Below are 21,253 nucleotides of genomic sequence, written 5' to 3'. Positions count from 1 at the left end.
CGCAAGGACGAAGTGGAATGTTCTTTCATAAACCTGTAATACAATTTTACCTGCTTTTTTTCTTTATTGAAGCTATGCGGTAGATGATATTTCTCAGTAAGTTCCTAAGCAATTTCCTTACTTCAGTAATAGTTACTCCTAAGAAACTGGACATTAAATTAATTATATACTGTGCTAATTCATCTTTCATCTCTGCTGTCACATCTTTAGGTCTTTCAAAATTTGAAGTCTGACGAGTGGGAGTAGGCCTTGGTATATTACACGTTCCACATGCTTCATTAAATCCAACTTCAACCTCCCACTTATTGTAAGTTGCTTCCACTTATTGTAAGCTCTCTTCATCATATGGATCTGGTGAAACAGTTTTTAACCGGTACGTAATTTTCATCAACGCCTAAATGGGACAGGTACGATTAACGAATTCTCCACAGGTACAACTTAGGCAGTGAGTCAGTGAGACGTCTAGCGTTTCAAACCCGAACTCACGCAGAACCTCAAGGTTTTTTGCTATTTGATTATGTTTAAATGAATGACAGAGTGCCAAAGAAATACATATGACACAAAACAGTTACCTTATCATCATAATAAGTGCAAAGTAGTGAGAGAATATAATAAACGCAGTAATAGAAACTGATTTGTTAATTATTTTTCTGTCCACGATGGCCAGCGGTCAGCTCAATTGTGTTTGCTTACTCGCTCGACTATTTAGTTCAGTTTTACACTACTTCATATCGCATTTTATAAATGTGGGATGAAATATTACTGGAGTACGACTTAGGCTGTGGTACGACTAACGCAACTTTTCCCTATCACTCAGATTTGAAGTCGTACAGGACTCAAACCGGGGCAGTACTCCTGAATCTTCCTTTGTCAAGGAACATTTCTCCTTTTGCTTTGCTATCCTCAATTTCAGTTCCTATATCATGCATCAGTGTTTGGACACAAACTCTTGTGGCACTGGAAGCTTTTACGTAAGACCAAAATTCCTTTGGTTTTGTGAGTGATCATTCGAGATGATTCTGTTACGACAGTTTCTGAAAGCTTTACGAATTGTTCTTTTGACATCTAAACTTGTTTAAATTTAGAATATTTCTACCTTTAGCCGTCTGCTTTGTTTCACACCTATGGAACAGTAATTACTGCTCCTTTAGACGTTGTTCTACAGAGACTGCATACCATAGAGGGTGCCAGCAAACTGTTCTATTAGGTATATATCTATCTAGTGCTAGGTTAACTATTATTCTAAACTCGAGGCAAAATTGCCATACATGCTCCTGTCCAGACTTTAATGTTTGGGTTCCTCCTTACAATACGACGCTACAACTTATTTATCTACTCGAACAGTCCACGGGTGTACTGCCGGTCCATAGCGTCCAACGGGCACAATATTTCGGCGGTCAGACATGTCGCCATCGTCAGGTGCGCTGACGAACTGAGCTCCTAAGGGCGGGCGGCCGTCTTAAATCCCCTCCCCTCGCGAGGCGTTCTCTCCGCGGTCCGCGCCCGCACGTCATATGTCGGTGAGACGCTGGCGTCGGCGTCTGTGGTGGCGTCGGTGTAATTGCCTCGACCGCCCTAGTCGCCCGTTCGTTTCCTTTGCTGAGCGTCTGTTTAATTAGACTCTGTGCTGGTTCCCATGCCCTGCTGAGGCTGTAGCCGCAATCTCGGTTGATGATTCCGTCCCTGGTACAAATTTCGATAGCCTCTCTAACGACGCTGTCCAGTATTTAGATGTCTGTGCCAATACCCTGGTATGCTGGTAGTCCATTTCGTGATTTTCGGACAAATAGTGCTCTGCGACCGCCGACTTGTTGGGGTACCCAAGTCGAGTGTGCCTCTGACGTTCTCGGCACCGATCTTCGATGGTGCGCACTGTCTGTCCAATGTGGGAAGACTTATATCTTCAGTCCGAAGACTGGTTTAATGTAACTCTATCATGTTCTAGTCTCCTCATCTCTGAATAACTACTGCAACATACATCCTTCTGAGTCTGCTTACTGTATTCATCTCTTGCTCTCCCTCTACGATTTTGACCCCCAATGCTTCCCTCCAGTACTAAACTGATGATCCCTTGATGTCTCAGAATGTCTCCTAGCAACCGATCTCTTCTTCTAGTCAGGTTGTGACATACATTTATTCTCTCCCCAATTCCATCAGTGCCTCCTCATTAGTTATGTGGTCCACCCATCTAATCTTCAGAATTCATCTGCAACACCACATAACACAAGCTTCTATTCTTGCAGGATCTTTTTCCGACCGTAGCGATATCGGAGTTTTGATGTTTTAGCGGATTCCTGATATTCATAGTACACTAGTGAAATGGTCGTACGAGAAAATTCCCCTTCATAGCTACCTCGGAGATGCTGTGTCCGCCGAGTATAACATCACGTTCAAATTCAAATCTTGATAACCTGGCATTGTAGCAGCAGCTGCGCCAGACACTTGTCTTATGTAGGCGTTGCCGACCGCAGCGCCGTATTCTGCCTGTTTACATATATCTGTATTGGAATACGCACGCCTATACCAGTTTCTTTGTCGCTTCAGTGTATATTCTCTCAAAAATAAAAGCTCATCTGCATTTGATTGTGTCCCCACAGAATACTAAAGATATGTTCCCATACATTATGTTGTGGACTGACAAGACAGCCAGTCCACAGTGACGGGTAACCGAAAGGCACGCGTTTACACACGCCGGCTGGCGTTAGGTCTGAAACAGGATACGTAATGAATGCTATAAAGAAAAGTACGTAGCTGCTGGAATACTTAACTTTAATCCATCATTTGTATACAGCATTCTTTATGATACAAGTGAGACTTTCTCTAGAAATGGTTAATGGCGCCTTGCTAGGTCGTAGCCATGGACGTAGCTGAAGGCTATTCTAACTATCTCTCGGCAAATGAGAGAAAGGCTTCGTCAGTGTAGTCGCTAGCAAAGTCGTCGTACAACTGGGGCGAGTGCTAGTAAGTCTCTCAAGACCTGCCGTGTGGTGGCGCTCGGTCTGCGATCACTGACAGTGGCGACACGCGGGTCCGACATGTACTAATGGACCGCGGCCGATTTAAAACTACCACCTAGCAAGTGTGGTGTCTGGCGGTGACACCACACATTAAATACTGTTTTATCTTAAATGTGTAATGCATCACTAGGCCTTTTTCCAAAAGGACTGAAATATGCCGTTGTTAAACTACTCTTTAAGAAAGGTGATAGGGGAGATGCCAGTAGCTACCTGTCTGTTTAACTAGTGACACCATTTTCAAAAAATAGTACCTCACCTGAGCAATAACAATTTCCGCAGCATATCACAGTTTCGATTTCTGAACAGTTTCTACTGTGTACTCGTAATTTGAAGTTTTATGGAACTGACGGTGTAGCCAACCAACTGATAACGTCATGTCTAACCACACGATTGCAGAAAGTTGTACTTCATAATTTGACCAATGTAGTCTGAGGAATTATTATGGCTGGGGAGAAATCATGAATGGCGTTCCCCAAGGCTCAGTTTTATGTCCGCTTTTGTTCCTCATACACGTAAACGACCTTCCATCCTACAAACAACAAACAGGATTAGTTTTTTTTCAGATGACACTACTATTGTAATCAGTCCAAGCATACCTACAGCAACGGTCGGAATGTTAAACAATGTTCGACAGAACCTCAGACTTACTAGTTAGGAGGCTGGGTCTCGCTGGTCCCTGTGCTAATTGTACAGGGTACCTAGACGTTGCACTGACGCATCACTTGCTCTTGGCAGCTAGAAGTACCACTGACACACCACTCACAGTCAAGACGGCGAGTGATGATAGGTCCTGCATTTTCGAGAGAATAGATGGTATCTACGGCAGAGGGAAGTACCTGAGGTGCCATTGGTATCTCTGGTATGTGTCTCTTGGTAGCTAGCGCAATACACCCCCTTGCAATAGCTTCCAATAGTCTGACAGTATTCAGGGCGATTTCCATCGGCTTACTAACTAGTACTGACTCACCCACTGAAAAAGAATAGTATTCACAGTAGCCCATTGTGATTGGTGAAATATTTTTCTGAGCTGAAAATAAATAACTTTAAACCAAGCCTACTGATTATCATCTAATTTATAGATCTGTTAAACTCTTATGCCACAAGAATTAAAAGTTCCCTCTAAAAACTGCAGCGAATAATGCCCAAGCAAGTGACTTTCTTTTGTAACAAGCGAAAGACCCGTGAAAATATTTAGATTACCCATAGCTACTCGGAACTTCGAGTCTCCAACATACTTTGTCTGTTGTTGAAATGGGAAACTAAATGTTACTACATATGACAGTTTTAATATGCGCAAAAATTATATTACGCCATTGTAGTCGATTTCATAAGAACATTGCTCACGTTAAACTTTCAAAAACATCCTTAGACCAAACCAGCCAACAAGGGAAAAGGGTAGAAATATTCGACTGATTATGTAAGTAATCACACTGCATTTAAAGGTAAACGATTTCCAAACCAGATGTAGTTGGCAAAATCTGTAGAATGCATAACTATAGCTCAAAATTGTCGAGTTGCTACAAAGTGCATTATGCACGGCACTCGTCAACTTACAAAATTAAATTTATATATATCGCTTTATTTACACTGAAATGAGGTAAACGATTGTCTGACCTAGGTAGGATATTACAGTCAACGTTTGTGGAAGACGCAAATGCGGTGTACAAATGATTATATAGTACTAATTACCTTTTTAGCTGCGCTTAAAGTCGATATACCCAATATATCACACGCATAAGTTTTGATGCCATCAGTAGAATATAAAAGAGAAACGACACGAACTGCATGATTAGTTAATAGGTAAAATGCTTGAATCTAAATTTTTGATGCGAATTTACCTAACATACGTGATCTTACACATATGAAAAAAGAAAGTCGGCTTTTACATTATTAATTAGAAAACGTGCGGAACTTGCAGATTTTTTTCTGTTTATGTGGCACCTTCTACTCTAGCGTGTCAAAGATCAATATTGTAGCGTCAAAACTTGTGGGTGTTGCAGTTTGACCCATTCAGTGCATACTTATTGCAGTCTTTATTTACAGAATTTGAATACATTTCTTGAATGCTATTATGAATTATTTTTATTGTGCACAGTTTTTTTATGAGAAAAGTTCAAAATTTGCTAATTGTGCTCTTGTTTCAGGTCTCGCAAGATATTTGACATCGAAAGAATGCGACGTGTTTGCTCCATCACATTCCGTTTTATGGCAGGACATGTCAAAACCGATTACTGACTACTACATTTCCAGCTGCCAGAATTCGTTCCTTTCAGAGGGTCAGCTGAGAGGGGATACGGGCGTAGAGGGAATCATCCGGGCGCTCGGCAGTGGCTGCCGATCTGTCAGAAGTAAGCTTTTTGTTTCTCTCGTTATGTTTTAGGTTTTTTCCGTTAAGTATGAATGCCTACGTCATTTAAATATAAAATAAATCAGATATGCTAATTATCACACATGTAATTGTAGTTTTATGAAAAATTTACGTCCTCTTATTTCTAATTACATATCACACACAAAAATTTAGCTTCATTCAAAATATAAATTCTTATATTAGAACAAATAAGCCCTCGGTTACAAATATTAAGTCAAAATTGACCAGGTTTCGACGCTACTATGAGCGTCGTCTTCAGAATTAGACTAACTGTTCTAAAACATATTAGGTATATAATACATTAATAAAATTAAAATTTGTACATGAGACGCTCATCATTGTGGAAGAAAATTTACGTCAATTTAGAAAAGATCTATCAGATGAACAGATTACCAATTTTCTGAATCTCATTAATGTCGTTGCCAAGTACAACTACTTTGAATTCAACGGAAAACTGTACCAGCAGTCTGATGGGCTCGCTACAGGCAACCCTTTAGCCGGCATCCTTGCCGACATCTTTATCAATTCCTTGGAAAAAAAGCTGTTTAACCGTGTCTCAGCCGCTTCACTAGGTATCCTTTCTTACACAAGATACGTTGATGATATTCTAGTCATCTATAACGGACCCGCCGACAGAATTGATCATATATTTAAACTTTTTAACGACCTCCATGAAAAAATTTCTTTCACTATTGAACTCGAAAACGAAAACCGCCAATTACATTACTTGACGTTTACAATAGAAGACAATAACATCACTTTCAATATTTTTCGAAAAGAAACGTATACTGACCAAATCGTGCCTGCTTCTTCTTTTCATCCACAGTCTCAAAAAATGGCCTTTTTTCACTCTGCCGTCCACCGAGCCACCTCTATACCACTTTCAACAGAAAAATTTAATGAGGAGATTAATTTACTTAAAACCATAGCAGTCAATAATGAATATACGCCTAACATAGTGGACGATATTCTAAAAAAGAAAACTGCAAGAACTACCACGTTCAACACCCCATGCACTGAAATTAACCCAAAAGACCGTTTTTCTATTCCTTTCATAGGGCTCATTTCCTATTAGATTCAGCGCATGCTTCGCAACAAATACAACTGCAATGTTGCCTTCTCTACTAATAATAATCTAAAGAGAAACTTCATTCATAATTTGAAAGCCATTCGCTCCCCTACAGAAAGTTCTGGCGTTTATAAGATCATCTGTGATACCTGCTCCTCCTATGATATAGGACAAACTGGACGTGCTTTCACTATCAGATATAAAAAACATCTATTGAGAAAGAACGGCGCCAGTCCCCTAAATTCATCCTTGCCGATCATCTCTTAATTATTGGACACGTGCCTAAAGCCATAGGCGATAACAATATTCTGCATACCGAAAAGAAGGGGCGTGGGTTAGATGTTTTAGAGGAATTGGAGATTTTCAAACATCTCTCTCGTCATGATGGCCTCATTCTCAACGAACAGCTACAGCTGCGAAATAAAAACTTTTTCGACTGTATAAAGCCATTGCTTGATCTTTGATTCAGATTTCCTCATGCAGTTTACCGAAATGCTGTTTTCCTGTTACATCTTAGCTGTTTTCTTGTGTCATAACTAACGGTTTTTTTACGTTACAAATTGTATCTCTGTTTAAAGCAGATAAATATGTAACTTCATCCTATTATCATTAGTGCTTACGTTATGCCTGAATCAGCTGCATCACAATTTATGTGTCTAATTTTGAATGTACAGTAGCCTAGTTGTTTCTGCGGCTACTAGATGGCGCTCGTAGCAACACAATGTTTACTTGCCCACACTTTCTGGTTCAAAATGGTTCAAATGGCTCTGAGCACTATGGGACTCAACATCTTAGGTCGTAAGTCCCCTAGAACTTAGAACTACTTAAACCTAACTAACCTAAGGACATCACACACACCCATGCCCGAGGCAGGATTCGAACCTGCGACCGTAGCAGTCCCGCGGTTCCGGACTGCAGCGCCAGAACCGCTAGACCACTGCGGCCAGCCCCACACTTTCTAACGTGGACACCTGAGTCTTGTTGCAACCCTTGTTCACTAAAGTACGAGCAGCCCTTAGCGGCTCGCCATCTTACTTACAACTATTTATGACGTCGCCTTTCCGGCTTAGATCTTTTTTAATATGTGACTTGTAAGTACTGCATCTTTTTCCAGTCAGTACAAACTTTAATTTTATTAATGTATTATATACTTAATATGTTTTAGAACAGTTAGTCTAATTCTGAAGACGACGCTCATAGTAGCGTCGAAACCTGGTCAATTTTGACTTAATGTTTGTGACCGAGGGCTTATTTGTTCCAATATAATTCTGACACGGTCACTGAACCTTAGCAGCTATGTTCAAAGTTTTATATATAAATTCTTAATTATCGATCTTTTATAAAATCGGCTATACTTTAGTGTATTAAAGACTTTCGAAAAATTCCAACTCAATTTTCTCGAGCATTTTTGAGAATCGCTTTGTGAGACTGATATTTAAGTTCTGAATTTCACGTACCGTAAATGAAGGGTCAGGGGGAAAAGAAACATTTGAGCCACTTTTCTTTCGCAACTGAGTAATAGTTACAGTTTGGCTCAGACTGACCATACTCATTTGCTGAGAGACTAAAACTGGGGAATAACCAAACGACTCCACAGATATTAGCGTTCAAAGCTTTGCTGTAAGGGTTAGGAACCATGTAAAACAGGTTTTTTTAGGGGAAAGAAGCCGGAAGGTCAATTGCTATACATCCGTACATGAGAGGACAGAGCAAACACAATACTTGGGCGTTCGCCCCCCATCCCCCCCCTCCCCCCCCCCCCCCCGTCGCCCAGTAAATTATAGGCAAGTAAAAGCTAAAAGAATGTGGCTATCTGCATAGACTTTGCAAAAAAATATATCCCTGCCAAATATAGCAACCGATGACGTTTACTTTAAGTGGTAACTTTTTATGTATTCTTTCAGCATGCATGTTCTTGGGAGAAGCGAATATTTTTTATGTTTATATTGTAAAAGAGCACAAATGAAGTGGCGTCATTCTATTTTCAATTCATTACTCATGCCTTGGATGAGGACACTGAAGAGCCCTTTACAGGATGTTCCAGGAATGGTGAATTTTCAGCTATATGATGACACGTATGATCGTTCGAAGCAAGTAGTCTAATAAACATGGTCTCTAAAATGCACACTATGTGCTAACAGCACTTCATCAGTAGAAGAGATGTGCCGGCCGTGTGGCCGAGCGGTTCTAGGCGGTACAGTCTGGAACCGCGCGACCGCTACGATCGCAAGTTCGAATGGGTGTGTGTGATATCCTTAGGTTAGTTAGGTTTAAGTGCATAGTTCTACGTTCTAGGAGACTGGTGACCCCAGAAGTTAAGTCCCATTTGATTTAGAAAAGATGTGTTTCGTAGTAGCGAAGTGAAAAGTGTTCATAGCTCTGATCACCTGATTTTCTTGCTTCCATATCGTTCTTATCGTATCCCTTGGCTCAAATGGCTCTGAGCACTATGGGACTTAACATCAGAGGTCATCAGTCCCCTAGAACTTAGAACTACTTAAAGCTAAGTAACCTAAGGACATCACACACATCCATGTCCGAGGCAGGATTCTAACCGGCGACTGTAGCGGTCGCGCGGTTCCAGATTCAAGCGCCTAGAACCGCTCGGCCCCACCGGCCGGCTCGTATCCCTGAATACTGACTATTCCTCTAGGGATACCCTGTATATTTTGTGATTCTGCTGGTGGTCATACTAAGAACTATTTCCCTTAATTGATTATGTAAATATCAATCAAATTAGTGGCCTGAAGAAGATCAAAATTACATTCTCTGTGGGAATGATAGAAATGATAGAAGCATCCAGATGTAAGCCATCTCCTCTGACTCTGGTCATTGTTAATCAAGAAATAGAAAACGCTGACTGACAATACGCTGCGGACTGCCCTTTCAAAACTCAGCTTATTAAGATAATATCACTTGAATCCAGCCACTACCTTATGCTGAAATATCAAACAAGTAAGAATGCGAAGGGGCATCATAAGGACATCATAATGCCAACCAGTGGACGAGCTGCTTGAACTGCCCTTATACGCTCATAACAGTAAGTTTAATTTCAGAATCCCTTACTTCTTTAGCGCACAGTAGCTTTGCGTTTCCAACCGAATCAATGCATGCATATAGACCAGAGGGAGTGCAACGTCGTACTGATAACTGGGCTCATACTGCCAAGTTCTTCGTAATTCTGGATTCGGTATTATCACCGAAATAACATAACATACCCTCTCAACCCATTAAGTTTCATTTCGTTTCCTCCTAGCCTTCTGGGTACTTCACTTCTTTTACCAGGCAGTGCAGATAGTTTTGTGCCCTGCTGTAATCAGTTTCTTTCTTTTGCATCACATCCTTATTTCCTCTCTGTAGGATTTGTTCTGCAAAGCGCCTCTTGAGTTTGCAGTAACTACTGCTAGAAAATAGCTGGCGTTCGCCACGAACTCTTCTCATCAATGTCACCGAGCGTCAGACTGAGTATTAGTTCTATCGTCAGATGCTAGAAGATAGGTCCACTAATGGATTCCTGCAGGCATCCCCCTGCTGTTCGTTTAATCACCTGTCGGTATTCCACATCTCGTCTCTCGCAGTAATCTCGCAAGTATTCCTACTATCTTGAGTGCCTCTATTATGACGTTAGTCGATAAGCCATTTCTGTGCGTTTGGTTTGAGGTTTTCGGGCGTTAAACAGCGTGGTCATCAGCGCCCATTGTAAGCCCTTTCTGAAACTTGACTGATGCTATGCTCCCTGCGTAGCTGCAGTTGATTACACAGGAGGCGCTCGTGGACCTCAACCAAAGTTCTTATAGGGCTACTACGGCTGTATTACTTACGTTACGAGGGATCTTGTCTACCATATTTTTTTGAAAATTGCTGTTTCCATCGTCTTCCGTGATTGAAGTAACCTTCCTAGTCGCAGTGCTTCATTTAGTGCAGATGTTAAATAGAGTACGATCTGTGGCGCTAGTTGCAAGAATACCTTCGGTTTCAGGTGTTTTCTCTTTCTTTAACGAGGCCAGCGTCACTACAACCTCTTCTTACACATACTGATAAGTGACAGCTTCAGTGTCGTACTTCTGGTCTAACGTGGTCTGTATTTGTGTGTGTTCGTGTAAATCTGTAGCTGGGTCATCGACGGGGAGTAGCCGATGCAGCACGTATTCCGATGTGTACTTGCATTTACTTGCGGAGTTGTAGTTACTCATCCTCAGCGCAGCCAAAACCATAGATACTTTTACCGAGCGATTTGGTTCAAATGGTTCAAATGGCTCTGAGCACTATGGGACTGAACATCTGAGGTCATCAGTCCCCTAGAACTTAGAACTACTTAAACCTAACCAGGATTCGAACCTGCGACCGTAGCGGTCTCGCGGTTCCAGACTGTAGCGCCTAGAACCGCACGGCCACTCCGGCCGGCTCCTTTTAAAAGGGCACGGCCGATTTCCTTCCCTAATCCGAACCTGGGCTCCATCTGTAATGACCTCACTGTCGATGGGACGTTAGACTCCAAACTTTCTTCCTTCCATAGATGTTTTGATCCGATCAATCAGGTATTTGTTGGGTTGGTCCCACATACTCGCATGAAAGTGAATAGGCAGATACTTTTCCAAGCAGTTTTTCAGTGTCTGGAAGAGTAGTGTTGTGTGACTTTCTTTAATTGCTCTGTAGGACTACTGCTCTACTCTCATTTCCATATCCGCCATTATAGTGGAACGTTGGTACAGCCTTATAACAATCTAATTTTACCTTCTTAGTTTGGCCGTCTGTGGAGACCATTATCTAGTTTGTCCATTTCGCCGTTCTGTCAAAGTAATTGAACTCTTCCGTGCTTCTTGTAGTACTTGCCTAAGTATGTAAATTTTTTAGTACTCGCTTCCTTCCTTTGCGTCCAAGGGAAAGATATATATAAACTGACACATTTGGGACTAGACGGCCTTTTTAAAGTTCCGTACTTCAGCCGATAAAAATGCAAGCGTTATCGAATCACTTTGTCGTCCGTCTGTCTGTCCACCTGTTCAGACTCCTTTTTCACAGGGACGGGTAGAGGTATGAAATTGAGATTTGTGTCAAATATTAAGGACTACGGTCCCTTGGTACAAGACTTTTCCTAGTACGGCATGGGATACTGTAATTCAGTACTGACGTACTTGGATAAAGATGCTGAAGTTTAACGAATATATATGGTTCAGTAAAAAGTATCTGCAAACGAAGGTGATACCAAGATGCTTGAAAATGACAGGTCATCGAAATCAGCTAATCGCACGATTTAAATGTAGCTCGTCTATATTACAGCCTACTACGGACCATGTTTTCTTTTATTAAACGTTTAGAGGGTACAGATCCCCACAAAAATAAAATTTTAAGGTGGTATAATGTTGCAAACGCGTACTGACCTCGAAATCTTTGAACACGGTACATTGCCGGTCAACGTTAGTCACACTGTACTGCTTCCTCATGTGCATCTTTTCACGTTTACAATCAGCCCTAAATTTCCACGGATGACAATGCACGACCCATCGAACAGTGCAGGCGGAGAAGGTCTTGTAACTAGAGAATATTCGACGAATTGACTGGCATGTCCGTTTCCCCGAGTTAAATACCATCGAGAGGACCGTCGATTAATCCCGCAGTTGTCATCCGCGCTTATGGAACGCCCTACCACAAGAACTCCTTATCAACCTTGTGGGCAGCATCGGAGCACGTTGCAGAGCATATCTTGCTATCCTTGATGATCACATACCCTATTAAGAACCATTCTCCGCGTTTTATATTGTCCTTGAGTCCATCAGAAATCGCGGTGACTTTCTATTTATGGTCCAAGTTTCATCGAGTTATGTCAGTTGGCAGTGACAACATGTAGAAGGTATCCTTCTCCTGAATTTTTGCACATCAGTGTATTTTTGTTATATAGTTCTCATGCTAGATGTGTGGACCAACTTTTGCAAGATGACCTAGGATCGCCGGCCGCGGTGACCGTGCGGTTCTGGCGCTGCAGTCCTGAACCGCGGGACTGCTACGGTCGCAGATTCGAATCCTGCCTCGGGCATGGGTGTGTGTGATGTCCTTAGGTTAGTTAGGTTTAAGTAGTTCTAAGTTCTAGGGGACTTATGACCTAAGATGTTGAGTCCCATAGTGCTCAGAGCCATTTGAACCATTTTTTGACCTAGGATCAGAATATAGGTCACCAACTCTTAAGCTTATGCTTCTCTGGGTCATGTTGCAGAAGATTTAGGCTCACTTTGTAAAGATATCACCAAGAAAGTCATCGTAGTTACAATGGGTGAGCCAGGCAGTAGTGCTGACAGAGGTCTAGGTTCAGTACAAATTAGAATGAGGTCTGGTAAAGACTGAATCAGCAAAACACATACAGATGTTGAGATTGCATCTGTTCTGAGACACCGTGACCAAGGAATATCGAACCCGCTCTCGGGAGAGTTGGTTTGGGGTTGAAACAGCTGCTTATGTCTTGTGCAGTATCACGTATTCCGACAGTAGATAGGTTTATACTACATGTAACGGTATCAGGTCTCCCAAGTCGCTTCCCTGGCATCAAAATGTGGTGGCGCCTCATTTCTGAGCAATACGCGGCTGAGCAGCAGTCAACATTGATACCAGAAGCCATTAACGCCGCTTCTGCCACAGAATGACATGTGTGGGAACTGTGGGTTGCGTTTTACCTACACCGGAGCGAGCGCGTAGTTGGGAAAGCTCATTCAGTATCAACATTCTTTATTCAGAATTATTTCCGTACAAGAGGTCTACGAGGGTTACCCAAGCACAACTCATTTCCAGTTTAGTGCCACCTGTGTTGTCGACCTGGCTTGTTCTGTTCATCTGCACTGACTGATTTTGCTAGCGCTGTTTTCTTCTTGTTTTGTTCTTGTTTCGTTTTTTATGATGGCAAGTTTAAATGAACGACGACAGCTGTGAAATTTAGTTTTCTACTTGGTAAAAATGCTGCTTAAACTGTTTTGATGTTGAAAACATCTTACCAAGATGATGCTATGGGAAAAACTCATGTGTACGAGTGGTTTGCTCGATTTAAGAAACGCAACATGTCGAGTGATAGCAAACCTCGTTCTAGACGTCCATCAACTGCCCGAATCGACGAAGATATTGAAATAATTCGAGAGATAAGTTTGCAAATTTTAAGAAGAGTGTGCAACAGTGTTAGTCGAAAAAGACCCGATTTGTGGCAGACAGTAGACTGACTCTTCCACGATAGCGCACCTGCACACACAGCCATCTCTGTTAGACAGTTTTTGGCTAAAAATGGCGGGGTTCCGCTGATCTACGTACCTTACTCGCCTTACGTGGCTCCGTGCGACTTTTTCGTGTTTCCACACATAAGACACCCAACTTCCACACTGTCCTGCCAACGTACGCGTAAGTTACCTAAGTTGAAAGCCGTTCTACTTTCTTGCACGATGTCGCTTCCCCTACCATCGCCTACGAGCTTCAATAGCTGCCGATAGGTGGATCTACTCCAGTCTACTGTTTCGTCGGACATTACAGATCTAAATAGTGTGTTTATTTACGTCATACTAGAATAATAGGCTTAGTTTTCAACTACGTAAATAAGTACATTCTAAAGTGGCAAACTGTTCTTAAACAACGCGACAGGAACAACTTCTTAGTATTCAGCAACTCTTTATAATCACTTACTTGTAATAGAGTAAGACATCATCGTTTGAAGTGGCGAAATGGATTGAAAAGTATTGTAAATGAGTGACATTGTTGCGGTTCATATTACTGCAAAACAGACAACACTGTGAAGATATTTTAATTTCTGTATGAGATGATAATTTTTTCTTTTAGCCATTGAGTGTAAATATCACGATACAATGGAAATTTATTTGTGGCTTTAGATGTTTAAAACTGCTCTTGACCCACTTTAAAATCTTATGCATATATAACAGTGTTCGTATTGGCGCTGTTACTGAGTAATGACTGTTTTGCACAGTAGTAAAAAGTTTGGTTAGAAAATTAAGTATTTCACCGGTAAAACAAACGTATATTTACAACACCAGTGACCTATCAGAACCTTGATTAACCCTGAAAATATAAACAAAGCTGGACTGTCGAGATGAATATCTTACTTTCAGATGTACCTTCAGTGTATTGTAGATGACATAAAAATTTAAAAATACTGCTCTCCGAAATGCAATACATATATTGCAGTGACTCCAGTTGCCAGATATTTCAGTGTTGCTTGTAATTTAATGCGGCTTGGAAGGACATCTTACATGCGCCTCTTAGGCTTTTGTACAGAGCCAGAAATATGGCTCAAAGAGATTTCAAAATTGATTTTGCTCATTCCAAAATTATTTTCGAACGAAACGTCGTCCTCGGCAGATAACTCCCTTACTAGCGTATTGGATGTACCGAAATTATTCCTACGAGATGTCTATTTCCATACGCAACATTTGTGTGTCCGCTTTTTGTTCATCAGTGTCACTACAAGCACTTAGGTTAAAAGCTACTAAACTCCCGTACGAATAATGTCACTTGTCACCACCTTGAAAGTCGCATGAATGGCATTTCCAGCTTCGACGTGTAGAAACGCTAATGTGCATGTAAGCACAGTTGTGCGGGATACACGCACAAGAAATTCATGCCTGTGGAAGCCCGGCTTGACGCCGTTAGCGCATAAAGTCTCGTGGCAACATGTGTGTAAACACTGGCAAACCCGCCCGGTTGGCCGTGCGGTCTAACGCACGGCTTTCGGGCGCGAAGGAGCGCCTGGTTCCCGGCACTAATCCGCCCGGCGGATCTGTGTCGAGGTACGATCAACCGGCCAGTCTGTGGATGGTTTTTAGGCGGTTTTCCATCTGCCTCGGAGAATGCTGGCTGGTTCCCCTTATTCCATTTCAGTTACACTACATCGGCGATTGCTGCGCAAACAAGTTCTCCACGTACGCGTACACCACCATTACTCTACCACTCAAACATAGGGCTTACACTCATCTGGTGTGAGACGTTCCTTGGGGGGGTCCACAGCGGGCCGAACCGCACAATAACCCTGGGTTCGGTGTGGGGCGGCGGAGGAGTGAAGTCGACTGCGGTAGTCGTCGTGGGGTTGTGGACCACTGCGGCTGCGGCGGGGACAGAGCCTCTCCGTCGTTTCTACGTCCCCGGTTAACATATAGTACAATACGAGCATTGGCAGCCGGGTGCTGCCACAGCGAAATAGCGATGACCGGTGAAGCTGCCCTACTGACTCAAGGATGGCATCAGCCTGCCAGTCGACATGGTGGACTGCTAGCAGCTCCAAACAGCCTGTCAGGAGTGCTGACGCCCGGTACTGAACGTAGGACCCTCGGAACTGCTCAGAGATGCTCGGCGGAACCAACTCAAGACCCGGGAACAGCAGGCCTATCTGATGACGCTGCTTACTGAGGCTGAAGCTGCTCGGCACCATATTGGACCGTCAGCTGGCTTGGAGATGTCACGGCGGCGGCTGGAGTCGGGAGTCAACTACTTGCTTGTGTCTGAGCGGGGAGAATTTATAGTTGCTCAGGCTAGCTATGCTGTGACAGGAGCCCACCTCCTATCGCGCAGGTGGCTGCGGGAGTACAGTGTTCGGCCGTGGCATGTGGAAACCCAACCCACAGCTATGGCAGACTGCTGCATAGCAGATTGCTGCACCAACGTTATTTTAGCACACAACAGCAGGGTTTCGCAGGCTGCTTGTTTGTACGCCACTCGGCTGGTTGCAAAGTTGGACCTGCGCAAAGTTAGGTACGGCCTTTATCTCAACACGAGAGGGAAGAGGGAACCGGATGGAATTGTAGCAGAAATTTTAATGAAAGGAGGCGCTGCCATCAGTGGTAAAACACTAGTGGTCACAGGTGTCAGAGCAACACCTTCTTTAGGATACGGAGGACAGAAACTAAAGAAGTTTTAAGAGAGGATAGATTTGAAACAAAACTACAGTTTCAGAACGTAAAGAACATAATTCTAGCAGACTATATCAGTAGAAACAACTCTTGAGAATTTTTAGCAGTCGCCAGAAATTTGATTTCCATCTATTTATATTTCACTGTGAAGGCCGATTGTCTGTAACGCATGGTGGCCTACCTTGCAGGGATACTGAGTTCGTACCTACGGCCGGTTCTCTAAGCGGAACAACCAATACACGTCTTGGCAGCGCCTGCACTGGCTTGTTCTATTCACTATCGTCTTCTAGCATGTTCGTCACTTGCTTGACTACTGACGTCACTAGATTTCTCATTTAGTCCTCCGAACGCGAAAATTTCTGGGTCGGAATTATTTCCAGTCACGTACCGCCCAGTGGCTGCTCGCATTATGTGACTAATCCACGATCGTTCGACTAGCTCACTTATTGACTGAAGGCACCACTACCACCCACATTCACACTTACAACAACTATTTATACCTTTTCTCCACAATATGCTTACGCAACCTATTTGTTTACCCAGCAGAGGGGTCAGTACCCCTGACCCACATTCAACTAGGTCTGCTTCGCTGTGTGTCTCTTCAGGGACACTTTTTTTTGTTCCATTGATGTTCTAACATTACTCATACAACAATGATAAAAATTTGGCTTTTCTAATGTTGTTATACTTATACGTACGCCTTAGAGCATTAGATGCATTAACAAAAAAAGTGTATTCATTGCTAAACCGAAAAAACAACTGTCCCCCGCTCTGTTGGCCAAACCATAGGCATCAGACGCGCAGCACCTGGATTGATACGGTTGTCATAAAATAGCAAATAGACATCTGACATACTACGCTCGTCCGCAGATACCTGAACTTTTTCAAATGTGATCTGGGAAGTAGCAAAGCTCGTCACAATTCAGAAAGGGAAGTCCTCTGAGACAGATACTTTTTGCCGTTGGACCTTTGATTTTCTTTCACGAAGTGTTAAATACACTTTGGTTGTTATATTGAACGATAATTTCCCAGTCATGGAACATTCTCTGTTAACTTTCTGAGGCTCTGGTTCCACTAACAGAGACACCCACATCGCGACAAGCCTTAGCTGACGCGGAGCCCAGTGCTAAACTTCTCCCCTCGGCTCCTCCTCATTTGTCACTACTCCCTCCCCCAGTCCCTTTCTGCCCCCTCATTCAACACAGGCGATACCCCTATGCCACGTTTAAAAGAACTGTAACATCATCGTTGACTTACTACTAGTATATCAAAAGAGTATTACTACAGCAGACCTACTGTTGTGATAAATCACAGGAGTAGTAGTCGTAATAGGTATGGTAACTAATAAAACGTTAATAAAAAAAGCGAACATACGTACTGGAATCCTATGAATTATGAAATTTAAATTCAAATAACGTTCATAGATATCTGTTATATGTATTCATCACTTCACTGTGCTCTATATTCTCATTACATTAAATGATTTGTAAGTTACAGGCAGTAAGGGTTTTTTGCTTTTCACACTTTACACGAAACATCTTTTTCTTGCTTTTTCGTGAGCAAATTCATCAACAGTATCATCAAAATTCTGTTTTGAAACTACATCGTGTTACACTGACAACATGGAAGAGAAGACAGACGTTCTTGCGAGATGCTGCCCCTGAAATAAATGTCGATCAGCTTCAGACATGAAAAGCTCCTTTCAGCAGAGGCGACAGTTCCTGGCACGGTCAGCAAAATTCTGTAAGCAATATATACACTCCTGGAAATGGAAAAAAGAACACATTGACACCGGTGTGTCAGACCCACCATACTTGCTCCGGACACTGCGAGAGGGCTGTACAAGCAATGATCACACGCACGGCACAGCGGACACACCAGGAACCGCGGTGTTGGCCGTCGAATGGCGCTAGCTGCGCAGCATTTGTGCACCGCCGCCGTCAGTGTCAGCCAGTTTGCCGTGGCATACGGAGCTCCATCGCAGTCTTTAACACTGGTAGCATGCCGCGACAACGTGGACGTGAACCGTATGTGCAGTTGACGGACTTTGAGCGAGGGCGTATAGTGGGCATGCGGGAGGCCGGATGGACGTACCGCCGAATTGCTCAACACGTGGGGCGTGAGGTCTCCACAGTACATCGATGTTGTCGCCAGTGGTCGGCGGAAGGTGCACGTGCCCGTCGACCTGGGACCGGACCGCAGCGACGCACGGATGCACGCCAAGACCGTAGGATCCTACGCAGTGCCGTAGGGGACCGCACCGCCACTTCCCAGCAAATTAGGGACACTGTTGCTCCTGGGGTATCGGCGAGGACCATTCGCAACCGTCTCCATGAAGCTGGGCTACGGTCCCGCACACCGTTAGGCCGTCTTCCGCTCACGCCCCAACATCGTGCAGCCCGCCTCCAGTGGTGTCGCGACAGGCGTGAATGGAGGGACGAATGGAGACGTGTCGTCTTCAGCGATGAGAGTCGCTTCTGCCTTGGTGCCAATGATGGTCGTATGCGTGTTTGGCGCCGTGCAGGTGAGCGCCACAATCAGGACTGCATACGACCGAGGCACACAGGGCCAACACCCGGCATCATGGTGTGGGGAGCGATCTCCTACACTGGCCGTACACCACTGGTGATCGTCGAGGGGACACTGAATAGTGCACGGTACATCCAAACCGTCATCGAACCCATCGTTCTACCATTCCTAGACCGGCAAGGGAACTTGCTGTTCCAACAGGACAATGCACGTCCGCATGTATCCCGTGCCACCCAACGTGCTCTAGAAGGTGTAAGTCAACTACCCTGGCCAGCAAGATCTCCGGATCTGTCCCCCATTGAGCATGTTTGGGACTGGATGAAGCGTCGTCTCACGCGGTCTGTACGTCCAGCACGAACGCTGGTCCAACTGAGGCGCCAGGTGGAAATGGCATGGCAAGCCGCTCCACAGGACTACATCCAGCATCTCTACGATCGTCTCCATGGGAGAATAGCAGCCTGCATTGCTGCGAAAGGTGGATATACACTGTACTAGTGCCGACATTGTGCATGCTCTATTGCTTGTGTCTATGTGCCTGTGGTTCTGTCAGTGTGATCATGTGATGTATCTGACCCCAGGAATGTGTCAATAAAGTTTCCCCTTTCTGGGACAATGAATTCACGATGTTCTTATTTCAATTTCCAGGAGTGTATGTTGGGAAATGAGGCTTCCAATTTCATTTAAATATTGAAAATTAGCACTGTAGTTTTCATGTCATTGGGCAACATTTCTCTGAACTCTTTGATTTCTGTCAAAAGTTCTGATTATACAGTATCTTTTGAACATTCGTCATTTATGTTTGCACTAACCTCTCTCTCAAGTTCTTTTACATAGAATTTTCAGTTCTTCGTGTCTTAAACTTTCTGTATGTGTCTTAAACTTTCTGGAGAAGGCAAAGATCCGAATATTTCGGAATACTTAGCCACTTGCCCAGACCTTTCTTTCAAACTTTTTAGTAGTGTTTCAACGAAAGGGTATACAAAATGAATTTTGTATTTCTTCACTAGAAGCTGTGCCCTGCAAACCGTCTCATCACTTTCATTTTCAAATTGCTTCGTCCTCTTACCAATCCTCCTCTTTATATTTTCATTCAAACTAAACTTTCAGCTATCTCTTTCACAGTTATCTGCACATTAACAAAACCTTCTAATGGAAGTTCTCAAAAAACTTCACTAAACCTTCGAGGGATTTAATTGCTACTTCCGTGTCCATGTTTTCTGCTTGCCTTACTTGCTGTGGTTATTGCACAGAGAGGATTATACCATATGACAATGACTATAGTAAACTTGAAGTTCTGTAACTCGTTCACAGCAAGCAAGTGTGCTTCGCTCTTTGTTTTCGATTTATCACTGCTTTTTCTCACCTCAAAAAGGGCATCTCTCACTTCTCTTGCCCGGTACCTTATAGCTGAGACCATCTCCACTCTACTTTTCTATTGAGTATTTGAGCCGGCACTAGTGGCCAAGCGGTTCTAGGCGCTACAGTCTGGAACCGCGCGACCGCTACGCTCGCAGATTTGAATCCTGCCTCGGGCATGGATGTGTGTGATGTCCTTAGGTTAGTTAGGTTTAAGTAGTTCTAAGTTCTACGGGACTGATGACCTCAGATGTTAAGTCCCATAGTGCTCAGAGCCATTTGAACCATTTTTTGGGTATCTGAAAGCTGCTTTATTGTTAAACGTGCTACCCTGTTCAGTGACATTTCCCATATCTGAGTGGATGCACCAAGATTAATTTATATTGTTTGAATTACACCAAAAAATGTAACTGCTTTTGCCGCATCTGATAACACAAGATTCAGACTGTGGTTAGCACATGACGTACAAAATGCTCTGTTATTACACTTTAGGATTCGTGCTTGAACAGCACTGTGATGACCTTCCATATTTGCGCCACTATCGTCAATTGGGCCTCTGCAGTCATGAAAAAAGGAAAGGAAGATTGAGTTTAACGTCCCGCCGACGTCGAGATCATTAGAGACCGAACACAAGCTCGGATGTGTTAAGAATGGGGAAGGAAATCGGCCGTGTCCCTTCACAGGAGAAATCTCGGCATTTTCCTGGAGCGATATAGGGAAATCACGGAAAATCTAAATCTGGATGGCCGGACGCGGGTTTCAACAGTTGGCCTCCTGAGTGCGAGTACACTCTGCTAACCACTGTGCCACCTCGCTGTGTTGCAGTCATGAATATCGAGACCTAGTTGATCTAGTTTCGCCAAAGGGTTTCTCTCAAACTTTCTCCTGTCGTTGAAGTGACGTTCGGAAAGTCTTCTTCTACAGTGTGTCTTCTAGTAAGTTTACAAACCTAACCGGCCGCTGTGGCCGAGCGGTTCTAGGCGCTTCAGTCCGGAACCGCGCTGCTGCTACGGTCGCAGGTTCGAAT

At 43.4% G+C, this 21,253-nt stretch overlaps 1 protein-coding gene across 1 annotated transcript in view; it reads left to right on the top strand.

The window, feature by feature from the left end:
- Positions 1-21,253, top strand: part of LOC126184041 (inactive phospholipase C-like protein 2) — a 749,749-nt gene that overhangs the window by 505,785 nt on the left and 222,711 nt on the right. The window contains exon 8 of the mRNA XM_049926398.1: positions 5,162-5,365. Within this exon, the coding sequence (XP_049782355.1) occupies positions 5,162-5,365 (204 nt within the window). The remainder of the gene's footprint in view (positions 1-5,161; positions 5,366-21,253) is intronic.

The sequence above is a fragment of the Schistocerca cancellata genome, chromosome 4, assembly GCF_023864275.1.
Source record: "Schistocerca cancellata isolate TAMUIC-IGC-003103 chromosome 4, iqSchCanc2.1, whole genome shotgun sequence".
Classification (NCBI taxonomy): domain Eukaryota; kingdom Metazoa; phylum Arthropoda; class Insecta; order Orthoptera; family Acrididae; genus Schistocerca; species Schistocerca cancellata.
Note: the sequence above shows the minus strand (reverse complement) of the source record. Positions and strands in the feature narration are given on the sequence as shown.